Below are 23609 nucleotides of genomic sequence, written 5' to 3'. Positions count from 1 at the left end.
AATAGCTCAAATTCTGCTATGAATGCTGTCCAACACACTAGCAGCAGTTGGAAAGAATTATTTGCACTTGCTGCATATGCCCTCCTGTAATGTGGGTGGTAAGCAGTGTTTGAGAAAACTGAGTTCGATTAGCTATGGCAGTTTTGCTTTTGGCGGGTGATTCTGAAACAAATTTCATGTTTGTGGGTAAACAAAATAACCACACTGACAAACTTCTGGAGACATTTCAGATATATGTTCGCGCGCAAACATGCGAACAAACCACGTTGGAGAGGGAACTGGATTCCTCACCCAGCTTGCAAACAAATGAACATGTTTTAAATAACGCTCGGAGCACATTCTGCACTGCTGGAATAGACTACTATTGCAGGAATGCATGCGAATTATGTCTCGTCAAAAACTCCTCCATGCAATGCTAGGATGACCTGGAGTGTAGAGGCTAAGGGCTGCGTTTCGAGGGAAACAAAATGCAGAAGACGTCCGCGTGCTGACAACTCCAATTATCGCTCTCTCACGGCGCGGTTGAGGCGTCCGCCGAGAGTGAGGCAGTTCTTGTGACTACCGTTTCCTCGTAATTTTTATGCTGAGCAAGCTGGTGAGCTCGAATGTTGCTGTGCCTCGAAAGCATGCTCGCAAGTCGGCGAGGCGACGGAGGCAACGGAAGAGACAAAGTCTGTCTGTTGTTGCCAGGAAGAAAGAAAAGGAAAGTGCACAGGCCTGCACACTGGCTCAAGCCGAGCCACAATCGCTACCACGTGCAGATAGTAGGAGAGTTTAAAGATCGGATAGAAGGACAGGATAGTAAAGACGCGCTAAAGACAAGGCCGATCCCGGACCCGAAGGTTGTGCAATACCGGGCCAGCCGGTGGCGGAAGTGAAGCAACCTTCAAAGTCTCCGCCACATTTCCAAAAATAAGTCCAATTTGACCCGTAACAGATATTCAGAAGAGACAAAGCTTCAGCAGAGTGCAGCAGAGTTTTTCAAAAGCTACTAAAGGACTCTATCTTTAGCGACGACCGAATTTGCGCGCCTTCGACGTCATGTTGGTGATGATGATGATAATGTACAGGAGAGTTTTTTTTTTTTGTTGTTCCGCGGTGGTTTTCAGCGCTTTTCATAAAACCGCGTTTTCTTCCTTCTATTTTCTTTGCATGCTCCGAAGTTGTAATAACTGTATAATTATACAGATTCATCTTACGCCATTCTCTCGACAAGTTGCGTGGATCGCTTGCTTCCTCCATGATCGCTTGGATGAAGTCGAAGAAGCCGCGGTGCGCGGGCGTCCGGAGTCCGGTGTCCGCACGTCCGTCCTTATTCGTACCGTCTGTACGTACCTTGGTCCGTACTAGTCATGGTACTAGTCCATACGTCTGTACGGGTGGTGTCGACAACTTTACTGTTCTGTCAATTGTGTGTGGTCCGTGACATTTCTAAGGACGGTTATTTCGAATAGAAAATGTATACGTATGTATGGAATCTACTGCGGTTGGTGTGTGCACGTCAGAGAGGTTATTGGTGAACGTGAGGTTAATAGTGCGCTCTTTCCGACGAAAGCTTTTCAGTACGATGGCAAATGCGCCAACTCAGGCATTCACACTGGTGACTTTCAGTGTAGCGAAAGTGTCTGCGTGATGAGCAACTGGCGCGACCGAAAAAGTTTGAAGTGGTGTGTCCGAGGGTCCAACCTGCAGTGTTCTCATCGTGCGAACTTCAGCATCGCTATGAGCCGACGTCGGACGCGCAGTTTTGACGATTTTGAACCGAAGATTCGCGACTGTCTACTGGCGGGGATGTGGTTCGTGCTTGGCTTTATTTTCGCCATTTGGTTTAACTATTACATTTCAGTACTCTACGGCACAGAGAACCATGGTAATGTCAACGATAGGAACAGCAGAGGTGGCAGAGCATTTCTGTTTGTGGCAATACTGTCTTCCCACAAGACTAAGCATCTGCGAAACGCAGCGCGCCAGACATGGTTGAAGCTAGCAGCTGAGTCAAACCACCGCATCGTTTATAGATTCTTCGTAGGCGCACTGGGCGTGCCGCAACAGTGGCGCCAAGCCCTCGAGGAAGAATCGCGTGAATTTAACGATATGGTTGTGTTTAGATACAATCTTGACTCGTACGATGAGTTGACAGACAAACTACTTTCCTCCTTTGACTGGATCGACAACGCGTTTTCTTTCGACTACTTGCTAAAGCTCGATGACGATTCGTTCGCCAGGCTTGACGCCATTGCCGACGACCTGGCGACTTGGAAGAGAGACAGGCCCGACAGGGATCTCTACTGGGGTTTCTTCTCCGGAAATGCACCTGTGTTCAAGTCTGGGAAGTGGGCCGAACCACATTGGCATCTGCGAGACGGGTATTACCTGCCTTATGCACGTGGCGGAGGCTACGTGTTGTCTAACAGGACCGTAAATTTTATATGTCATTTTGGTTTCTACTTTGACAAGTATTTCAGCGAAGACGTTTCAGTAGGTGTGTGGGTGGCACCGCTGAAGATTGACCGCAGGCATGATCGACGCTTTGACACAGAGTACCGCTCCCGTGGCTGCTTCAACTCGTACCTCGTCACTCACAAGCAGACGGCACCAATGATGTACAAGAAGTATGAAAGCCTCACGCGTTATGGTGTGTTGTGTGAAAGGGAGGTGCGCTCAAGGCTGACTTACGAATACAACTGGAATGTCCAGCCGTCTGCATGCTGCATCCGCAACATGACTGATGCATCCTTAAGACACCAGACCAAGCACTGGCAACACACCCTGTGATAGGGCCTGGGTCGGTGATTTGTGCTAGCCCTTTATTAAGACTACTAACACTCTTTCTTGCCGACGATCAGTACTACAGTGTACATGGCGTGTAACATGCCACAGCCATAACCACTACCAAAGAGTAAGTGCGGTACCAAGGTGCACCTAGTTGCTCTAAATATGGCTGTGATTTATTAAGCACTACATATGGCAGCCGCCTTGCATTAAGATGTCTAAGTATTGCATGGATACTCTTACACTGAAAGTGCCCTCGCACCCAAAGTTTCGAGCTGTCGGTTCTTTCATTTACAAGAATGAGTGTGAATGTCTGCCAGAAATTACTTAGCATATACCTGGCACCCAATAGGACAGCGGAATCTCTGATGCTTTGTTCCTGAAAACATCAGGTGCATTAAGACTCGCCTTAATTCATACTCTGCCTGATTTGAACAAATTTTTGTCCGGTTTGAGTTCAGATTATTAAAATTCATCTGCAATAGCATCTGCCTATAAATGTCTCTATCATCCTAAGTACCATTAAGTTTTCACTTTACTTTACGAGAGTACAAACGTCAAAAACGTTTAGTAGCATCGCTTCATTATTCTGTCAACCTCTATTAATTTCATGTCTTTTGGCCACACAACACTGATTCAAACCAGCTAACATTTGAGTTGTAGATGTATTAAAAAATTGTAGTGGATTAATCATTACTGACTCAAATTATCTAATCCTCGGGCATGAAGAGGGGATGTGCAAACAATCTCACTATTCAGATATGCACTTGAAGCTGTGTCGGTTCTCTGTAAATTCGCAACAGTTATCTACTTACCAGCAGAATTTTTGTTCCAACCACTTCCCACGTTATGTAATTAGTTGCTTGGCATTTCAATTTCAGATTTAACAAGTTTTGTTCCCCATAAGAATGTGCGACAGATTTAGGGACTTCTGAATACAGTGGGAACAGAAAGGACAAATAGGAAACTTTATATTAATGCCCCTGAACTGTGTCCTGTTGCACTTTGTGTATGTTTAGATAAGCATCTTAGGCTACCTAAACTGGCAATAGTCTTTAAGAAATAACCTCAGCGTTATACTCGAAACACTGAAGGCAGGTTCGCTTGCTCAAGGATTACCTTTGTGTTCAGTGCCTGTGTAGTCTTGTCACATTCATGTCATTTGCAATGTTTCTGTCACATAACCTCAGCGTGCAGTTCAAAAAAGAAAAAAAAAGAGGGAAAAATGAATTGTATTAATTTGTATTTGTATTAATTTGTAATTTGTATTAATTTTTTCTGGTTATGACACACCTCATTCTGACCTTGCTTTTTTGGAGACAAGTTCAACCATGCTGATTTTGTTATGATTCAAGTGTGTTGGCATGTTGGTTCAATGCCATCTGTGACAACCGTAAAGGTCCCCATGCATGTGAAGCAAAAGCCTTGCGAAAGCACTCATTCTTCTCTTCACTCATAGTGTTCAATCATAGTTTATGGTAAAAGTCAAAACTCTCCTGCAATGGCTTTTTTTTTTGTTACATGTGATACCAATGCTTGTAGTGGTGACCAATGTGGTAACAGTTATTGTGTGATTTTGGAAGTGAATCCAATGCGGATATGATATTAAGCTCTTGCTATTACATCTCTCCAGAAATTGCAGGAACAGCAGCATCTTTCCATGAAAAAGTAATTTACTTTGGTTTAAAGAGAGGGTTCGTAACCTTTTTGAGTTGTCCCACGAAATGCTTTTTAGGTTCATTTGTACCAATACCCCAGCTTGCAGCTTGAAAGTTATTGCCCGTAAAAAAAGTTAAAACAGTACGCAGAATTATTCTATTTTAAATTCTTCATCTCAGTTGTCATTTTAAATGGCGAAACTTGCTATTTGGTGACAAAAGCGAGATATATGTCAGGTGTGCACGGCTATACATAGAAACATAGTTGGATACGGAAAGGCATAGTTCAGCAGCATCCTTGAACATTGTCCACAGCAGCTGAAACATCAGCATTGTGCATTAAAACCATGCTTATTTTTAAGTTTCATTCAAAGCTAGTGCACCTGCAAGGATGGCTTTTACTCAGCATTGCCATATATATTCCAGTTTGTTTTTTTCTTTTATTTGTTTTTTGTACGCCTTTCAGTGCTCTAGTCGGCTTTGAGATCACCACTTATATTACATATTGAGTGAGAGAGTTTTGTTCTGTTCTATAGTCAAAATAAGTCGCTGAGATAAGTTTCTAAAATCGACTTAATCTTGTAATGTGTTACTGTATTTCAACTCCGTTAATGCAGCTGCCTACAATTATTCTGGCTCATTAATGTGTTTGACCAACACTATAGATAGTATCATCGCTGTGTTCATTGCACAACACGAACCACTTTACACCTATTTTGACGTCTTCTTCATTAATCAGTATGGCCAACTTGGATGTGAGTAGTTCAACCAATCATATGTATCGAGTAGTCAAGTGAGCTAAGAGCAGAGTGTGCCGTCGGATGTGCGCCACAAATGTCTGACCTCCTCTTCATTCTTTAGAGAGGTTTCTCTTCCTCCATACCCTCCTTCTCTTTTAGGCAGTGACGGCAGCACCGTGAAAGCCAGGGAACAGGTGCTTAACAGCTGCGCTGTAAAATGCAGACAGCACATGTGGTGTCACCAATTAGCAGCAAGCCACATTTGTATGCTTTATGAATTTTTAATGCTCATATTTATTAAATTTTGGATAGCTGCTAAGTACCATTCTTTCTCCAGTTTTTTTTTTTTTGCTTATGCCTTTTGCCTTTGTTGTCAGTCACTAACAAATTACCATGTTTACACTAATATAAAACCGGAGTTTTTTTCTTAGATCTTTAGTTTAAGAACGCACCTCACATTATATTCGGAAGCAAGGTAGGACCCCAAGGTACGAACACAACACAAGTTTTTTTTCACAGTGCTGCTCAAGCTAGCTACAGCAGTCTTCACAACCAGACTGCCGAGCTGCTAGGTGAAGCCGATTTTTCTATGGCACAGGGATGGTGGGGGGGGGGGGATTGCATGGCGGGGAAATAAGAAGGTGACTATGAACGTGAAAGGAAAGCAGCGCAGGCCGTTGAGAAAGAAAGGGCAATGAAACAGTTCAGTGGTGTGTGGAGCAGGGAAAAGAAAGGCGAAGGAGCGTAGGACTCAGTAGCATGTAATCGGAAGAAACTTGGGAGACTGTGGTGATAACGTGTTGTTCCTGCACATAATGATGTGCTCAATTCTAAAGTGTGGCCTCAAAAAATATCAACGTATCCATTGCTCCCGTACTTTTGCGGGCTGTCTTCGTTTTTCTCCGAGCCCTCGGCTTATAGTTGGCTTGAACAGGCAGAGATTGTGTTATAATCATTATATATATATATTTTTTTTCATTTTCGCGAGGCCTCAAACTTCTTCTCGCGTTTATGCGTGTAAATAGGGTATTGTTTATATTCTGTGTCCACTAAAAGGCCCCAAATCAGACTAAGAAATTTTTTTAACAAAGAAGCTCAGTTATTAGTGTGGGCAGTTACAATAGTCTTTTCCAAATATCAGATGTAGACATGTCGAAAAAAAGTGAAACTTAAAAACTGGGGCCCACTCGTGCTCCGTCTGGACAAAGTAGGTCTCCTTTCTTTCGATGCTGGTGGACCAAAAAATTTCAGCAGTCGGTCTTCATGAGTAACGGGTGACGTGCTTTCCCCGACATCAGGTCACCTGCACTCAACTTTTTCACTACACTGTTCAAATCTGAATAATTTCAAAATTTTGCTTTATTTCTGTGTTTATTTGTGGGCCCATATGTTGTCATATTTTAATTTTCCATTTGTTTGTTTTGTGTTCATGCTTTATCACGCTTCCTTGTGCACATTGCTTGCGAAGAGCGACACTGTACGCACGTTCTAAACTCGTTTATGTGTTACTGTAGCCTACAGCTATTTTGTGATATTTACGCTTTAGCATAGCTCAACGCAGTATTGCAGCTTGCTGTGTCTGGGTGACAGATGCAGGTGTGCACCTGCCATGATACAGTTGGGACACATGACAAATTTTTTGATGCGGCGTCATGCTTTTCCATAGTGAGGAGGAGGCCAAATTACAGAACGATCAAATCAAAAACGTGTCACAAATGTCCATTAGCCCCGCTCCTTTTGGTCAATATGTCCATCGGTCAGTGCCAACCAATGGGAGCGATGCTTTGCGACTGATTTGTGACTATTTTGAGATTGTGATTGTTTCGCAATTCAAACCCTGGGAGAAAGTGGCAAAACTACTCGACTGCAGAGGCTGTAGCCGCTATTAATAAGGCTTTGTGGGAGTGCATTTCTTGGGTGATGCCTCATGATGACCAAGTGTAACAAATTTTTCAGCTGCAGATAGTTTGGGACTAAGAAAGTTCTACTTAATGTACTTCTATTTTTGGCCTTTCTTGGTGAATGCATATGCCGAGATGTTCATGTTGCCATATTATTTGTCGAATGTGATAACTTGAGCATGTTTTCTTCTCTCCTTGCCAATCTGTAAATTATATAGGTATGTTCTCAGTATCAGATTGCACTTATCACTGCTTGAAACTGCCATGTGTATGTAATGCTGGCACAATAACTTCAGATTCACATGCAATGTTCCATTGCGCACTGCAGTGATTTTCTGATTGTATGCATCCATATCTAATCTTGAAACATAACTTGCATCAATTTTGTTCCTATTATTACATGATCATGCGTTGCTCTTTTACATGTTTGTTCTTTGTCTCTGGTTCCATTTTTATTGCTTGTAGCCCAACTTAGTGTGCTTGAACGGATCTGTAAGGCATTAGAAATGAAAATTACATTAAAAAACGTGCTCAGCATGGTAGTGCTGGTTTAAGTCACTGTATCATTACAAAAAAAAGACAAAAATTGGGTTCTGAAGCTGCTTTTAATGAGACCTGGTCCATCAACCATGCATTTGATTTGACACTATTATTCAGAATATAAAATTGAGGGGAAGCTCCTGCACTGAGGGACTACCATCCACCTGTAGCTACAGCGCAAACGAAAAAATGACCGAACATTCAGCGTGGTTAGGTCAAATGCCACTCAAGTTCACTAGGACTTCAGTTCCGTTTAAAGGGGCTGTGAAGAGGGCTCTAATAAAGTTGCGGCATGCCTGGGATATTGAAGCAGGCCGCTTCACGAATAGTGTCCAGCAAGGATTTTTTAAATGCGCTTTGTAGAAGCCGAGTTATCTGTAGTTAAAATTTGAATTTCAGCGTCTTCGCGCCTTTCCCTCTCCTCTCGTCACTTTTTGCACGCTGGAAGGTAGGTGCTCCTTCGCCGACCCCCCTCTGGGAGTGGAGCTTCCCGACCCGCCGGAGATAAGCGGCTTATTGGCCGCGGCTACGGTAGCTGCCTGACGTCTGAAAGAATCTAACCGATGGCCACCTCTCACCTTGTCTACGCAGATGCGGGGGACGGAGGAGGGTGCGAGCATGAAAATGTCGCCGGGAAGGGCTCGTCAACTTTGACGCGTGGTTGTGGATCGTCTGCTGTGTGCAGAAGAGTATTATTTGGCTCTGGTTTTCATGGCAACACAGTGCAGTGATTGAGTTAATGTGCTCTCCTCAAAAGGAGTTTCAGAGCCCCTTTAAGGGTTGGTTTGCAAGGTCAAGCAGGCAAAATCTGAGTGGGGCCTTAGAGCTAGAGCACTAAAGCTGGAGGGGACACTTAAGCTCTGCTTTACGGGTACAACACAGTAGCATTACTGGGTTAATGCCCATATCTGCGGAATCGGTCATTCTCTGCTTTGCATTCATCGATCGCTGGGAGTCCTCATACCACTCCTGGTGCAGTAGTGCAGCAGTTAAGCGATGCACCACTGCTCTAAAATGGCATGCGCTGCCACCGGCGGGGCTTGTGAGACCCAGGTTGCTCTGCCCAAGCAACCTCTCGCAACCAATCATTGATTGAAATGCCACCTGCCACGATGGGCAGTTTGCTCATGATCCTGTGGGCAGGTTGTGATGCAAAACAGACAGCGGCAAAATCAGTGAGTGGGGGTCTTAGTGCTAGTGCACCAAAAGGAATGGCAAGCAGTTGCCCACAAAAAGTATTTGTCATCCACTCCATTGATTCACGCCAGCATTTGAGTAAAACCACGACATATAGGAACCATACATTCCTGTAATCTTGCTACACGTCACCCTGCTCTGTATTCTGCGAATGCTCTACAATGCAGAGGTGACCTGGATTCCATCACAGTTTTGCAGCTGCATAAGAGGCTTGCTGAGTGGAAGGTGTGGAAATTCTTCCCACAAACACTATTGGACTCCTTATAAAAATTGTGTACGCAAACAAAATGGTACCTGCTTTCGAAAATAAGCAGCACAGGGACAGGAAAACGAAATTATTAATCATTTTTACGCCCATACAACGTTACTTCATCCTTTCAACGATAGAACAGCAACAGGAAACACCAAGGGGAACAAGAGTGCAGGAAAGGGTTAAGCCTCGTTATATAATGCAATGGGTAGTAATGAAGTGTAATATATATACACTGAAGGAAATAAAGTCACCTTAAAGTATAATGTAATACAGTACCCAAGGGCACAGCAAAGTAATTTCAGCACTGCTTCAACCTTGTCACAAGGTCTGACTATTCATGTGCTTGGCACCAGCTTATGCCTTATCTTGCCAGAGCCTCCCCCCCCCCCCCCCCCCCCCCCCCTTTTTTTAGGAGTTGAAATTAAAGACACCGAATGCTCATTTGCAAACATTTTACTTTCTTTTTTGCATTCATGCCACCACTTGTGCGACAGTCGTGCAAAAAACACGTTTCCTCCCCCATCAACAGCATCAATATCTCCCAATTCAGGCACAAACATGGAATTCCATCTTCTAACGAGCAGCACACCTATCTAAGTACGGAGACACTTTCTTTTTTATATAAGCACAAGGGGGCAACAAGAACCTGAAATCTTACACATGCAAAAACCCCTCATCCAACAGAAACAAAAGAACAAAAATAATAAAAACAACAGGCTGCACCATCCAGGCCAGAGTGTGCCTTGCCGTGCATATCACATCATTTTTTTTTTTCCGTGACAAAAAGCGTAAGAAAATAACTCCTAAGTCTAGATTTTAAGGAAGAGCGAAATCTAAGCACGCATGTGTGTACACATGTATATATTATAAATATTTATAACTTATGTACAAAGAACAGCCATCCACAGCAGGATGAGGTGTCGGGGCTTTTTCTCTTTCTTTTCCTTTCATAGCTGAACACTTGGGGAAAGAGGTTGGGCAAGAAGGACACATGGAGAGCAAGAGTGGGAGGAAAATGGAATGTGCCTCGTAACTGCATCTTCTTGCTTATGCACTAGGAGTCTGCGGGAGAGCTTGGAATGACTCAGAACTGGATCCAGGCCCCTTGGCTCGGAGCCTGTTGCGATGATGCGTTGTTTGCTGGTGGTCTGTGGAGGAAAAAAATAAAGAAACACTCTTAAGAGCTCACTATTACAACAGCATTACATGTAAGCTGTCCTCCTTAATATGTAAATAAGACAGAAAAACAAACGAGAACACAATTTACTACCAGTGCTACTGAAATAAAGCATTTTTTGTTGTGAGGTAAGGCCAGGTCACCTCTGCATTGTACGGTATTCGCAGAATACAGAGCAAAGTGACATGTAGTGTTTTCACGATGCTTGATTGTAGCGCTGAATCAAGGCTAGAGTGCATCTACACCTGTTGCACGCTTCCTGCAATATGCCCACCGGCACGTCAATGCATACTGGATGTGCACAGCTGACAGGATTACGCACAGAAATATGGGAACTGCTTGGTATGACACCGTGTGCCTGTGCACCATCTACAAATACAAGACTAGTAATTTGGCTCTAGCTGGCCATTACAGTCAAATGCCACGGCAATGAAATACTACGGACCCATGAAAAATTTCGTGGAATGAAACTTCGTTGTAATGAACTTGGACCAGAACACTCAAAGATTGGACCGGATAGGTTATGAACGGCCATTTCCAAAAACCTGTAAGCAGCGGTCTTTCACTGTTTTGAAATAAATCAGCACCATGGCACGAATTTTGTGAACTGCAGAAACCTGAAATCTTGGAACAAAATGTATTCATGTACTAACGATCCCGCTACACTGGCTAAGAAAATCCACATTTTTTTTTTCTCTGTGCGCATTACAAAAGTGTTCGTTTTCACCCTGCGAGAGTTGATGCTGAGAACATGCACGCCTTTGGCGTTGACAAGGCGCACTTGATACGTGTCACTTTGTTGAGACTCCGCCTAGAACCGACAGTTACACAGCAGTGTGTGTAGGTTCAATAGAAAGTAAAAAAATTTACGTTTTCACTGCAGCAGCACAGAATCAAGGGTGGAGTGTATCTACACCAGTTGCACGCTTCCTGCAATGACGTGCTACCTGCAGGCACGCTAGGCAACTTGCCGATTGGTCTACGCTGCTCGCTCACTGTAGCTAGGCCAAATATGCTCCGCACTGAAGGTGCAGCAAAAGCACCTTGGAGCTAGCCACCGCTTATCATAAAAGGTCTAATGGCGCTACCTGCTAGCATAGACTCAGAAACTTCACACTGAAATGAATGCACAACAGGCGGGCAATCTGAAATACTTTGTTGTGGCAGAATTGTCACTGTAGCAGCGTTCATTTTACAGGGTTGTGCTGTATTATGGCACAGGGTGCCACAGTGATTAGCATGGGTCAAAGTATGAATGTAGCAGGACTCTTCACATTGTGAAAACCTTCAGCACTACTAGAACCTGGCCATGTCATTATTCAACACTGAATGAAACTTTTTCACACGTATATAGAATGTGCCTCAAGTCAGGCTAATAAGGCCCATTTTCCAAATGCCACCAATCCAGTTCTGGTTTGTACGCCTTCTCATGCATGTCTTTCAAGCAAACTTTTAAGTTCCATACACGGAAAATAAAGTAGACTTTCTTGGGGCAGGAACATGACTTACTCGGCGGGGGCACTGGCAAAGTCACCCCATGGATCAGCAGAGGTGGCTGCTGCCGATGCCGCCGGTGCCTCGTTGCCAGCAGGGCCATCGCCAGCCAGGAGCGAAGATGCGGTCTCCTTGGGTGGGCTAAGGTCCAGCAAATTTCCCACCACTCCTCCACCCACGGGCGCAGAGGGAGGCGAGGGCGTCGAAGAGTTTCCGCCGCCACTCTCTGGCGTCTGGGCTGTGGCCGGACTCGACGGAGGCGGCCGGAGTCCACTGCTGAGCTGAGAGGAGGCGGGAGGAGGCAGCTTCACGCCACCTGGCGGCGGTGGCAGCAGGCCGATTCCTCCTCCCCCACTGCTTCCAGACGTGGCGGCCCTCAGTCTGCTCTTCCCTGATCCAGACTTCTGCTGTTGAGTAAAAAGCAAGGATGGCATGCACCTCAGTCAGCAACAAAGCCAACACAAAGAAAAACAAGCTTCTCGTCTATCGCATGGGAGTTATCAGCATATAAGGATTCCAGCTTAAGTTACAGCCAACAGTAGGTCTTAGCATGAAATATTTGAAGTCGGTAGCTTAGCATCATCTGACACCATGCAAAGCATACCTGGCTGCTTTAATTCTGATGTCAGTGTTTTCCAGTTACAGCTTGTGCACGGCTCAACTTTCTAATGATTCAAGCTCTTACTTTGCAAGCAAATGGTTCAACGCTGCCATCTGGAGAATTCCTTGAAGAACTATGCTTCTACATTCGCTCCTTCAAACCTGCAGAATGGCATTTCTAAGCATATGTTCAAGACCATGCTGTGAATGCAGCTGGCTGAAAACACCACACTTAGTTGATAAAAACATCAGTGATACAGTTCAAGACTGCAAAAGCAGTAGGTGCACCATCAAAGAAAAAATAAAGATGAAAACACACTTCAGAATGCAAAAATGGGGAACACATTTTTGTTGGTGCAGGTTCAAGACTGGCACGGTTGCTCCTCACATGCATTGTGTGATGTCTCTGCTTTGCAAGTGAACATGCCATTATTTAACCAGTATGCAACAAAATCTTCCCATCTTTATGCACTCATTCACACAGTCCTGTTCATGTTTGATTTATCTACAACTAAGGATGAACAGTGGTGTGCCTCCTGAGACCATCTTTGCTCATCTGAGTCAACAGCAGGGAGCCAAAATCTCTCCTTCTGAGCTTATTTTCATTCCGAGTGAAGTACGCATTCAAATTTGCAGTCTTCGACCGCAAATGACATAGTTCTCGGAAGGATACAAATTTCCAAATTCAGTTGTTAGTTGCATGAAAGAATTTTTATGAAGTTGCCAGGTGTGTCGCCACATACTTACACCAATGTTCATGCTGATCTTGATGGTCTGGCCTTCCTTGAAGCTTAAGTCAAGCTGTGGCTGACTGGTATCACTGCCACCTTTTTCCAACTCCTCGCTTTTCTCAAGCCACCTATATGATGCGCAGGACACTCAGATGTAAATGTTATGATACACACATGCTATCATAAATGCAAACTCCACAAGTAAATACATGTTGCAAATGGCCTCAATAAAAGCATCCATCACACATTACTAGTACTGCACTAAACAGCAGTATTTGATGTATCTTCGTGGCCAGCAAAAAAGAGTTTCAGCAAAACTACAGAAGCCCATTCACCATATAAGAGGGCACTCACTTGAAATGGTCTTGAAGAGCAACATTCAGATCAAATGAATCGCCTCTGTCAGCAAAACCGATTCCGATAAATGCCGCACGGCCTGCAATGAAAAAGATATACAGCTATTTGTGCGAACAAATGCCACAGACAGGAGCTACCCTGCAGTGAGCATGGCACGATTTTCTATGAGACACAAAAGAAAGCACGCACTACATGAAATATTAAGTTATGTTAGTAAGGCTTTTCAGAACTTTAGCTTCAAAACTTGCCACCTCAAATGCCTTGTACCAGACATGTCAGGTGGCTGCTTGATGCATTCTGCAGCACGATAAGCTACATGTGAGAAGCTACAATTAAATATTGAAGAATATTACTCATAAAGAAAGGTAAAGAACTTGAAGAGAAAAAAGCCAGATGATGTCCCTAAGGCCGAAAACATGTTGACAATTTTATACCATCTACGAACAAAATGGTGACAGTGAGAATTGTGGTACCTGAAAAACGTGCGAAACAGCAATTATCAACTATCATAAAATGATGATGATTATGGATTTTTATGGCGCAAGGGCATCTATGACCAAAGAGCGCCATGGTACAAGGTCTACTCAAGGTGGGGTCAAAGGCCCATTTTACAAGTATTTCACCCCAGATAAGCAGAGCACCATGCCGGGAGAAAGTGCAGCCACTGCATCACCGGTGGGTACACGACGGCACTGGGTATCGAACCCCACACCTCCCATATGCGAGGCGGATGCTCAACCACTTGGCCACTGCTTTGGTCAACTATCATAAAAGCTTTGCACAGGTAAACAATGAGAGAAAAACAAGCCTGCTTGTGAGAGACAATGTCATAGGAGAAAAGATATTTCATAATCTTAGCAAGCAAGGTGCTGGTTTGACACGATAGATGTGTTTTTTGGAGCGAAAGCTCCACTTCTCACACATAAACCTTGAAGGTCATGTTTACAGCGTAGATATGAACTTGAAGAGGCCTTAATAAAAAAATATTTTAAAAATGTGGTGTAGGTGGGAATCGAACTCAGGCCACCGGCATGCGATACGGGGACGTTTCCACTCCGCCACGACTGTTCGACTCTTGGAAGTGAATGAAGGCGCGTCTAGTGAATGCACAGGTGTCTAAGAAACGTATCTTCGAGATATGTACTGAGGCAAGCAGGAATAATTTAATTATGTTTACGTTTTATGGCATTTAACGTCCAAAAGCGACTCAGGATATGAGGGACGCCGCAGCGAGGAGCTCCGGAAATTTCGACCACCTGGGGTTCTTTAACGCACACTGACATTGCGCAGCAAGTGGGCCTCTAGAATTTCACCTCCATCAAAATTCAACCGCCGTGGCCGGGATCGAACCTGCGTCTTTCGGATCAGCAGCCGGACGCCATAACCACTGAACCACCGCAGCGGCTATAATTTAATTATGAGAATGTAAATTACAGATATCCCAATTAAGCGAGTAGCGAAGTACGTTTCCGGAGAATTACCTTCATACACGGCGTGCAGCTGCAGCGCCATCATGCGGCACCCACTGAAACCCCAACACGCAATGTACGGCAATGGTTCAGCAGATGGCGCGACTTATCTTCCGCTTGAACTAACCAAGCTCAGCCGAGTTGAACCACAGCCGAGTTTTTTTTTCTCTACTGACTGTGATCAACACACAAGAAACTGTTATACATTGCCACTAAATATTTGGATTGAGCGAGTGATATATTCATGTGCAAAAGTTCAGAACTTGATTCTTTTCACTGTTTGCTGAGAGAGATTGTTCATTCAGGAATGTTAATTAGCTTTTGCAACCACAGCAGTGGTTTGGACAAATTTTTGTCTAGACAAAAAGCATCCAATTAGAATCTTTCAACATGTTAACAACATTTTGGTACTAAAAAAAAAGAGGCCACCAGGATGTTCATTGGTCTTTACAGCGGCGATTTCTCAGATTTATAGTGTTGATTGTTGCCGTTGGCATGGTGCAGGTGTTGATTATGCTTGTTGAATTTAGTATATATTACGCTGATTAACACACTGAAGACTGCGAACCTACTTGTCGTCCCAAAATAGCAAGCAATCCACAAACGAAAATTTAATACTACAAGTGCTAGTCAGTTTTGTAAAGCGTTTTTTTTAATCCGCAAGACTTGATGTCTTACTACGTGGCTGCAAGAAGCAATCATAGAATTTTGACAACAGCATAAGAGCAGCAATCAACAACTGTGCAGAACACTTTTTCTAAGCATGTAAAAGCCATGGTTATACCAGAGTCATCTTGCAGTCTAATGACAAAGTAGCGACTTGAATCCATGACAGCTTCAACTGCTATGCCGGGGTACTTGTCAATGGGGCACTTGGCGAACAGTTCACCTGGAATTAACGTTTTTCAGCTTTTAAGCACAAATCAATCAAGAATAAGAACACAACTGAACAGAACACTGAACAGAAACACAGGGCTAAGAAACAGTAACTATCAATTGCCAAAAGTGCAACATAGCAATGAAAAGTCCAAGGGCTACATTGCTAGAGAGCGGCATTGTCCATAAATGTCAAATGCATGCAAAAACAACTAAGGAAAGGAATATATTACACAGGAAAGATATGGCATGGCATGAACAAGCAAACTGTTCCTTCCATAAAATGACAGAGCAAACATTACTATCATGTAACATTTTTTTCGTGATACCTTGCAAATCAAACTTTATTCAAGGCCATAAAAATAAACAAGAAAATTTCACTACACAAGCTAAGCAGTTAATGCAGGAGCTCACTCCCGAATAAAGAAGCCTACCAACAAGTGGATTGTGGCTCTAACTGAAAGTGTTAAGGCCTCAAGAAAGCAACTGGAAGTCCTCACCCGAAACCTTGTCCTCCAGTTTCAAGATACACTCCTTGCCCTTTGTGACCAGCCTCATGCGTCCCTTCCATTCTGGTGCGTCAAGCTTCCAGTCAGCAGCCCTGCACGAGTGGATGAAACAATATCTGGGATCAAAAAAAAACTTACATGCTTGTGTGCATTTACGCAAGCAGTGTAAACACGGGACAAGTGTACTCAAAAATCTGAACGGCCTCAAGCTTGTAGGCATGCGGCAGGCAACGAGATGACTGAGAAATCCCGGAATTCCGCACTGATGCTCGAACCTTTTGGTACAATAGAAGAGCACCTACGGAAGTGATTTTAAAATTGCTTCATTGTGCTAAGGTTGTGCAGTATCTGTTCACAAGGGGAACGGCGTAAGTATGCACGTGAATATTCTGATGAAAAAGCCATTAGCACGACTAAATGAGTGCATCGTTGTTACTGTTTCTTAGTTTTGGTGCAAGGCACTTGCAAATATAGCCATTGCGGATAGGTGAATCAAGTTCTCACAAGCCGCGCTTATCGTAGACAAACCGTGAGAGCGAGATCTATTAACTGCGCGATCTCATTTCCCAGACTCGCACAAAGGCAGAACTTTATTTTCTTTTTGGCGGGTAAATAAACAACATATGCATCCGGTGGGCGGATCGCAAGCGTCGGTATTAACCGAACTCCTGTATTGTTTCAGCAGCGCCCAGACTGCAGCGCGATTAAGGCAACACAAGGCCATCGAGTTAAGAACGCACAAGGGGGAGACAAAAACAAGGAAACAAGCTGCTCCGGGCCCCTTTCCTGAAAAGAGTAAATCGTGAGCGACTGCTGTGTAGAGAGATCGCGGAAGCATGCCCGGCCCAAAACTGCAGCTGTCACCGCGCTACACGCGAGAAAGTTTCGCGGAGAGCGACAACTCCCGTTTTCTACGCTAAACATGAACGCAAAAGCTAGCAGCAATAGTGATGAGCCGTTTGTATTCAACGAGTACTTTGCACGCAAAACATCTGTCCACGCATGAGAAAAAGACACCCCCACAGGAGCCGCTTGCAAAGAGCGCAATCGGGTAGCCCACCAGGTTCGAGCGTAAAGTTTTTAGGAAAAGAAGGCGCCTTACTACGGCGTGCATGAGACTGACCTGTAACCCCTGTTCGTTGCCCTTGGTGGTATTTTGTAGACGAAAACTTCGTTTTTAACGAGCAAAATGCTCTCGTAGTCTTCCATACTGGCGGCGATGGCAGTGGCCCCTGGCGGCGCCTCATACGTACTATCTGCAACGCGAAAAAATACACGAGTCGAAGCGACACGCCCTCTGAGTCACGTTGTGCGTTGACCACTGATGATGATGATAATTATGATTCTGCTTGCTGTTCCTTTGGATCAGGAGAGCAACGGCACTAAACTGGCCAGGATCAAGCCAAAAAAGTAACTGAAAATTGTTAGGTGGCTAGAATGGGGCATCTAGCATGGAGGAAGGAAATTGCTCCATGGGCATCCAGCAACAGTAATGGATGTGTGCTGCTACTAGCTGCTACTGTAGTGCTGCGTACTCCCTTCGTGACGCCCGACATCTTGATCCAGTGGAGCGGGAAAGCAGGGAAATCTTCTGCCGCCATCGCATGCGCAAGGCATGAAGTGGGTTCTGCATAGAACGCCGGTGAACTTTGATGCGTTAAACGGAACGCTGGTTGTGTAAGATGCAACCCTTGGTCGCCCAAGGTCATCGGGTGTTGCAGTTTGACCTTCAGCAGGAGGCGCACAGTCCAGTCCAGTCCAGAAAAACTTTATTTCCGGCAGATGGTGTTCTCCCTACCCCCTCTCAGGCTCGGCCGAAGCCTAAGCCCGATCAGGAGGAGAGGCCGTCTACAGAGGACGGTGTAGCTGATGCTTCACGGCCTCAGCCACCATGCGGGTTCCTTTGCGCTGCGCGTTGGGGTCCTCGCTCCGCAGCAGCGCCTCCCAGGCTTCAAAACTATTTATTTCTTCCTTAGCCCCGGGTGAGCTAAGACATTCCCAAGTAATGTGGTTTATCGTACCTCTTTCCCCACAGTCGATGCATTTTTGGTCACCTGGGTTTTTAGCAATTTTGGCTGGCGATATGTACCCTATACCCCTGCTTGGATCCTCCTCCAGATGTAAGCCTCTTTGTGACTATGAGATACGTCCGTAGGAGGATATACTCTTCTTCCTAATTTGCAATTATCCGTAATTTCCAATCTTAAGGATGCCCCATTCACGTACAACGAAATTACGGATAATTACAAATTAGGAAGAAGAGCAGAAGGCGCACCGGAGGTGTGGCTTTGACGTCAGACCACGTGACTCGCCGCAGCTGCAGCCACTGCTCCGACCGCCGCTTCGCCAGATGTGGTCATGTGATAATGCACATGACGCGGCCGCTCTAGCTTGCAGTTTCGCCATAGATGGAGCTCGGCTGACAGTGTGCCTGAAACGCCTGCGAGGCGTTTTAAGTGCCTAACCAAGCGTAGCCAAGTGTAATGAAGCTTTCGCTCTGTCTAGGTTTAGAGGAGTTATCCAACTGCCAATTTTTGAAACGTCTTTCCCGAAGACTTTGATGGTCTCTTCATGCAGTTGACAGCGCAGCAGGTATGCACTGTCGTTGAAAAAGATGAGAACGGCGAAAAGATGAAATGCCAATGGGAAAACAAACAAGCTGAAATGTGGTTTAGCTCTGGTTAACCCTTGTTGAATTGCGAAAGCTTCGTTTCCTCGGCACGTCGTCTACGCAGCGTCTCATTCCGACGCTCTCGAGAACTCAAACCGGTCTCTTCCGCAGTTGCAGTCACTCCGGGACGGGGCACGGCTTCTTCTAGCCGCATCTTCGTTACGACGCTTCCCGAGTCGTGCGGCGCGTTCTTCTGGAGCCTCTTGAGCGCGTTGTATCTTCCTCGCTTCGTTCTGTTCGCTTCGTTCGTTCCGTACACCAAGCGTCCGAGGTGCGCGCGACGCGTCTGGCAGCACAAAGGTCGCAACGCCAGCCGCGGTTGCCTGAGGATGCCTACAAGATAGTGTTTCGTTCAAACGGGGGACTTATCTTAAACGACCTTCAACCGCGCCAGCTTCGCCTGGCCCTGATAACTGCAGCCAAGGACCTGCAAGCCCCAGACGCCACCAACTTGCATATCCACCCCCTAAAAAACACCTGCACGATGAGTACCCCGCATTAAGCCGACGCGCTACGCCTGGTCGCCATCAAACAAATCTCCATTCGAATCCAAGCCTACGCTGTAACCGCCTACATCGCCCCCCCCCCCCCCTCGGATGGTGCAGTAAGAGGAGTAATAACTAACGCCTACTGGGAAGAAACCCCAGCAGAGATTCTGGAAGACCTCATCACGGGCAACCCTGGCGTCCCCATCATTGATGCACGCCGTATGGGACCGACCCGTTCGATCCTCATCACCTTCCGGGCGGGTCCGGTGCCCCGAACCATCCCCTACGGAGGCGGACTCCACAGCTGCACTCTTTATATAGAGGACACCTGGACGCTTGCACAAACTGTAGAAAACCAAGGCATCGTGCGGATGTGTGTACCCTTCAGCGTACGCACAACTGTTCAAGATGCGGTATCCCTCACCACGAGAGGACACTCCGACATGCACCTCAGCCTGCATACTCTGTGGAGGCGCCCACATGACGGGTACTAAAGGTTGCAAAGCGAGAGGACGCCGCTCACTGCCCGCTTCACCGCAACAGCACATCTCCCGCACACCGGCCGGAGCGAGACGCGGACCGCGCCAGCGTTCGTCGCTCCAGCAAGTCTCGCTCATCGTCTCGTCGCCGCCAGGACCAACAGCCTCCACAACTTTCCTGTGCGGACAGAGTAGCAGGCAACAGACTCAAAGCTACCAGCAAGCCCTCAACCCCCCCCCCCCCCGCCCACACAGGTGGACCCCCGTGACCGGGAGCTCCAGGCCCTGCGAGAGGAGATGAGTCGTCTTACCTCTCTCATCAAGACCCCCACCTCCACCGCTCTACCGCTTCCGCCAATGGTCCTTCCCACGCAACCCACACTGTGACCTCAAACACCCACTGAAAACATGGAACAATCGGACTCCCAAACCCCCACCTCACCCCCACCCAAGAAAAAACAACAGAGCAACCACCCGTCGCCCAGACCGACCTTCAATACCTAGAGGTCCGCATGGACGCTAAACTCGCCGAAATGGACGCGCTTCTAGAGGCAAAATTCAATCACCTCATCGACCACCTGTCCCAACGCTTCGAGCAACAAATTGAAGCGGCATTTACGCGCATGGCGCACACCCTTGAGATGAGCCTTGCACGGTACGACACCCGCCTCCAAACAATAGAGCAGGCCCTTACCTCGCTGCACATACACCCAGTCGTCCTCCCCCCCCCCCATCAATCCCGCCCACCTACCCCACAGAACCCCCTACCCAACCCACCTGCCCCACCCCAAGCTACAGTAGGGCGAGGCGACCACATAATTCATTATCAATTCTGCAATGGATCTGCCGCCGCTTCCGGGGCAAGCGCGCACCCCATCAACTCCTCCTCCCCACATTTCCCACGCCCCACATCATCCTCCTTCAGGACACAAATGCCCCTGCCACACTTCCCAGCTACACATCCGCTCACTCGGACGCAACGAATACACCCAGGGCTTCCACACTCATACATCGCTCCATTGCGCACCAAACGCATCAGATCACCTCCGAGACGCCCTGCGTGATCACAGAAATCGTACCAGATGCACACTCCACACCATCTATTTTTATTGCAAATATATACCACCTACCGTCTCATCCGATGGCTTCATTGGAAACGCTACTGTGCGATCTCCATCGTATTGCAGGCAAGCATCCATTGATTATCGGGGGGGGACTTCAACAGTCAGCATACTGACTGGGGCTACCGCACCACCACGGGACGAGGAAGGCGACTCTGGTCCTTGGTGCAAGAGCTCCGCCTCACAATACACAACTTTAACACTCCCACGACAATTGGCAACAGTGTCAGCGCGGACACCAGTCCGGACTAGACATTACCTTGCGGTATTACGTGGAACACAACACATCACACATTAGGGAGCGATCATTACATCCTCTCCGTTACAGTACCGTACAAACAAAGAACGACCCTTCACCTAACACACAAACTCACCAATTGGGATGCGGTCCGCGCCGCGCGGACGGCCCTTCCTGACGCTCCCATTACAGACATCGACCAGTGGATGGCATCACTCATGAACGATGTCTCCGCACACACTCGAGCCCTTGACAACACACCAGATACGCCCACCCTCGACACTCGCCTGGCCCACCTATGGGAGGCCCAACATAGCATCCTAGAGCGCTGGAAAGGGCAAAAGCTCAATCGAAGGTACACACTGTCCGGGTGCTGGGCCTCCACATCCAGAACAACGGAAAAAACACTCTCATCATCCAGAAACTCAAGCAGACGGCGGTGTCGATATTGACACGTGTACTTATCTTTATCGGGCGATCACGTTTCGCCGCCTGACAAGTGTTATCGCACAGCGCGGGACGCGCCTGCATCTATCCGAAGTTTCTGGCAAGGCATCGATGCTTCTATTCGCTGTCTGTTGTAGCCGAACCTTATGTTATCTGATTTCATCGCCTGACGCGAATGGTGTAGAACTTTGTGGAAGGCACGCGGGTCCCAACGATTAGTCTGGAACATTCGACGATTGCTATATAACAGCCGACGCGCTTGACCCGCGGATCAGATTTTCGACGATCGCCGACCGTGTTCGCCGCTACCGTTGTGCTGTAAGTGTAGCCTCTTTTTGTGGGCACAGGTTCGCCCAATAAAAGTTAGTTTTGTCTTTCACAGTATTGCTACTGTGTTCTTCAACGTCACCACCACGTTACAATATCCCACCTAATCCGCCGAGTTTCTGGACACCACCGGGGCATGAAGGAGCATGACATATATGTCGTCTCATTCATGCCTTCGTCCTCAGCCGCTTTCTCTTCACGCTCCCCTGCCTGAAACTCCAGGGCACAGAAATCTCCACCCTGGATGCCATGATCCGAACAGCATTTAAGACAGCGCTGCACCTACCCCTAAATACCTCAACCGAAAAACTCCTCTAGCTAGGCCTACACAACACGATAGGTGAGCTTATCGAGGCCCACCGACAGACACAATACATACGCCTCGCGAGAACCACCACCGGCACACACATCCTACACACCCTCGGTATCAGGATACCAACCACGGATCCCACACAGCTCCAGGTCCTCCACCACATTCACCGCGAACTACTTATTAAACCTCTCCCTTAAAACATGCACCCCACCTACCACGAACCCCGCCGCAGAGCTCGCGCACGGGCGCTCCACAAACACTATGGCATGGAACCGGACGCCGTGTGGGTGGATGCCGCATGCACAGGCGAGGACGCGGTTGTAGCCATCACGGATCCCTCCCTACAACCGATTGCCACCCTTCACATATCCCTCACTGCCACTTCGGAGGAGACTCAAGAGGCCTCTATTGCCCTAGCCATCACGCGCACGGAGGCCCGGTATATACTATCGGACTCTAAGGCTGCCATACTAAATTTCGCCCGCGGGAGAGTCCACGTCCATGCATTTCGCATACTGAACTCTCTCGCCGCACACCCGCCCCTCCACATGGAGCTTATATGGGTGCCTGCCCACTCTTGGGATCCCAGAAACGAGGCTGCCAACGCTTTAGCCCGAGGTTCTCTCAACCGGGCACCGGCGGCCTCCGATCTGGGGTTCTCACGGGAGCGCATGCATTCATTCAGTGAACTGACGCAGGCATGCAATGCCGAGCGTCGGCTGTACCCCCCACCCCATGCCTCCCTCGACAATTATCGCCAGACACTTTGGAGGGCTCCAAACACGCACCTTACCCTCCCTATACGCTCGCGCTATCACCAAGTCCACACAAACCCCTCCTGTACCCTCTCCCACCACCCCAAAGCCACTCTCGATCATATCCCTTTCCTCTGCCCGGCGGATCCTCCCCCGCGGGGCCTGGAGCACCTTACCACTTGGGAGGCTTGGAAGACCCTACTGCGCTCCAAGGAGCCGGCCAAGCAAGCCATCGTCACAGGCCGGGCTGCCAGCGTCATGAGCCCCCGGGACAAGAACGTTTGAGTGCAGTGGGGCCGTGCGGGGGCCCAAGGACCTGTGCGTCCTAAACTCCCCCGTGTCTAATAAAGTTTCCACCACCACCACTTCGTTCTGTCGTTGTTGCGTCTCTTTAGCGCTCCCCATAACGACTAGAATGCAGACTGACTGACTGACTGACTGACTGACTGACTGACTGTTGTTTCTGGGAGGAAGAAGGGAAGTGCACGGGCCTGCC

The 23609-nt window shown here is 47.0% G+C and overlaps 2 protein-coding genes across 3 annotated transcripts; one reads left to right on the top strand and one right to left on the bottom strand.

Annotated features, from left to right (window-relative positions):
• The first annotated feature begins 1335 nt into the window (after positions 1-1335).
• Positions 1336-2917, top strand: LOC144121107 (beta-1,3-galactosyltransferase 6-like). Its single transcript, XM_077654058.1, has one exon. The coding sequence runs from the start codon at positions 1468-1470 to the stop codon at positions 2773-2775; it is 1308 nt and encodes a 435-aa protein (XP_077510184.1). The 5' UTR covers positions 1336-1467; the 3' UTR covers positions 2776-2917.
• Positions 2918-9498: 6581 nt separating this feature from the next.
• Positions 9499-17536, bottom strand: LOC144121108 (NECAP-like protein CG9132). Of its 2 annotated transcripts, none has more exons than XM_077654059.1 (7): positions 17398-17536; positions 16266-16366; positions 15674-15778; positions 13418-13499; positions 13080-13191; positions 11748-12139; positions 9499-10209 (listed from the first exon to the last, which is right to left on the bottom strand). In XM_077654059.1, exons 1-7 carry the CDS (start codon positions 17481-17483, stop codon positions 10146-10148), a joined length of 942 nt encoding a protein of 313 aa, XP_077510185.1. In that variant the 5' UTR covers positions 17484-17536; the 3' UTR covers positions 9499-10145. The 2 variants fall into 2 exon arrangements, with proteins under 2 accessions (XP_077510185.1, XP_077510186.1); XM_077654060.1 differs by having other exon boundaries at positions 9975-10209; positions 11748-12136.
• Between the last annotated feature and the right edge of the window lie 6073 nt (positions 17537-23609).

Source organism: Amblyomma americanum, chromosome 2 (assembly GCF_052857255.1).
Source record: "Amblyomma americanum isolate KBUSLIRL-KWMA chromosome 2, ASM5285725v1, whole genome shotgun sequence".
In the NCBI taxonomy this organism is placed as follows: domain Eukaryota; kingdom Metazoa; phylum Arthropoda; class Arachnida; order Ixodida; family Ixodidae; genus Amblyomma; species Amblyomma americanum.
The sequence above is the reverse complement of the archived record's forward strand: the minus strand, read 5'-3'. Positions and strand labels throughout refer to the sequence as shown.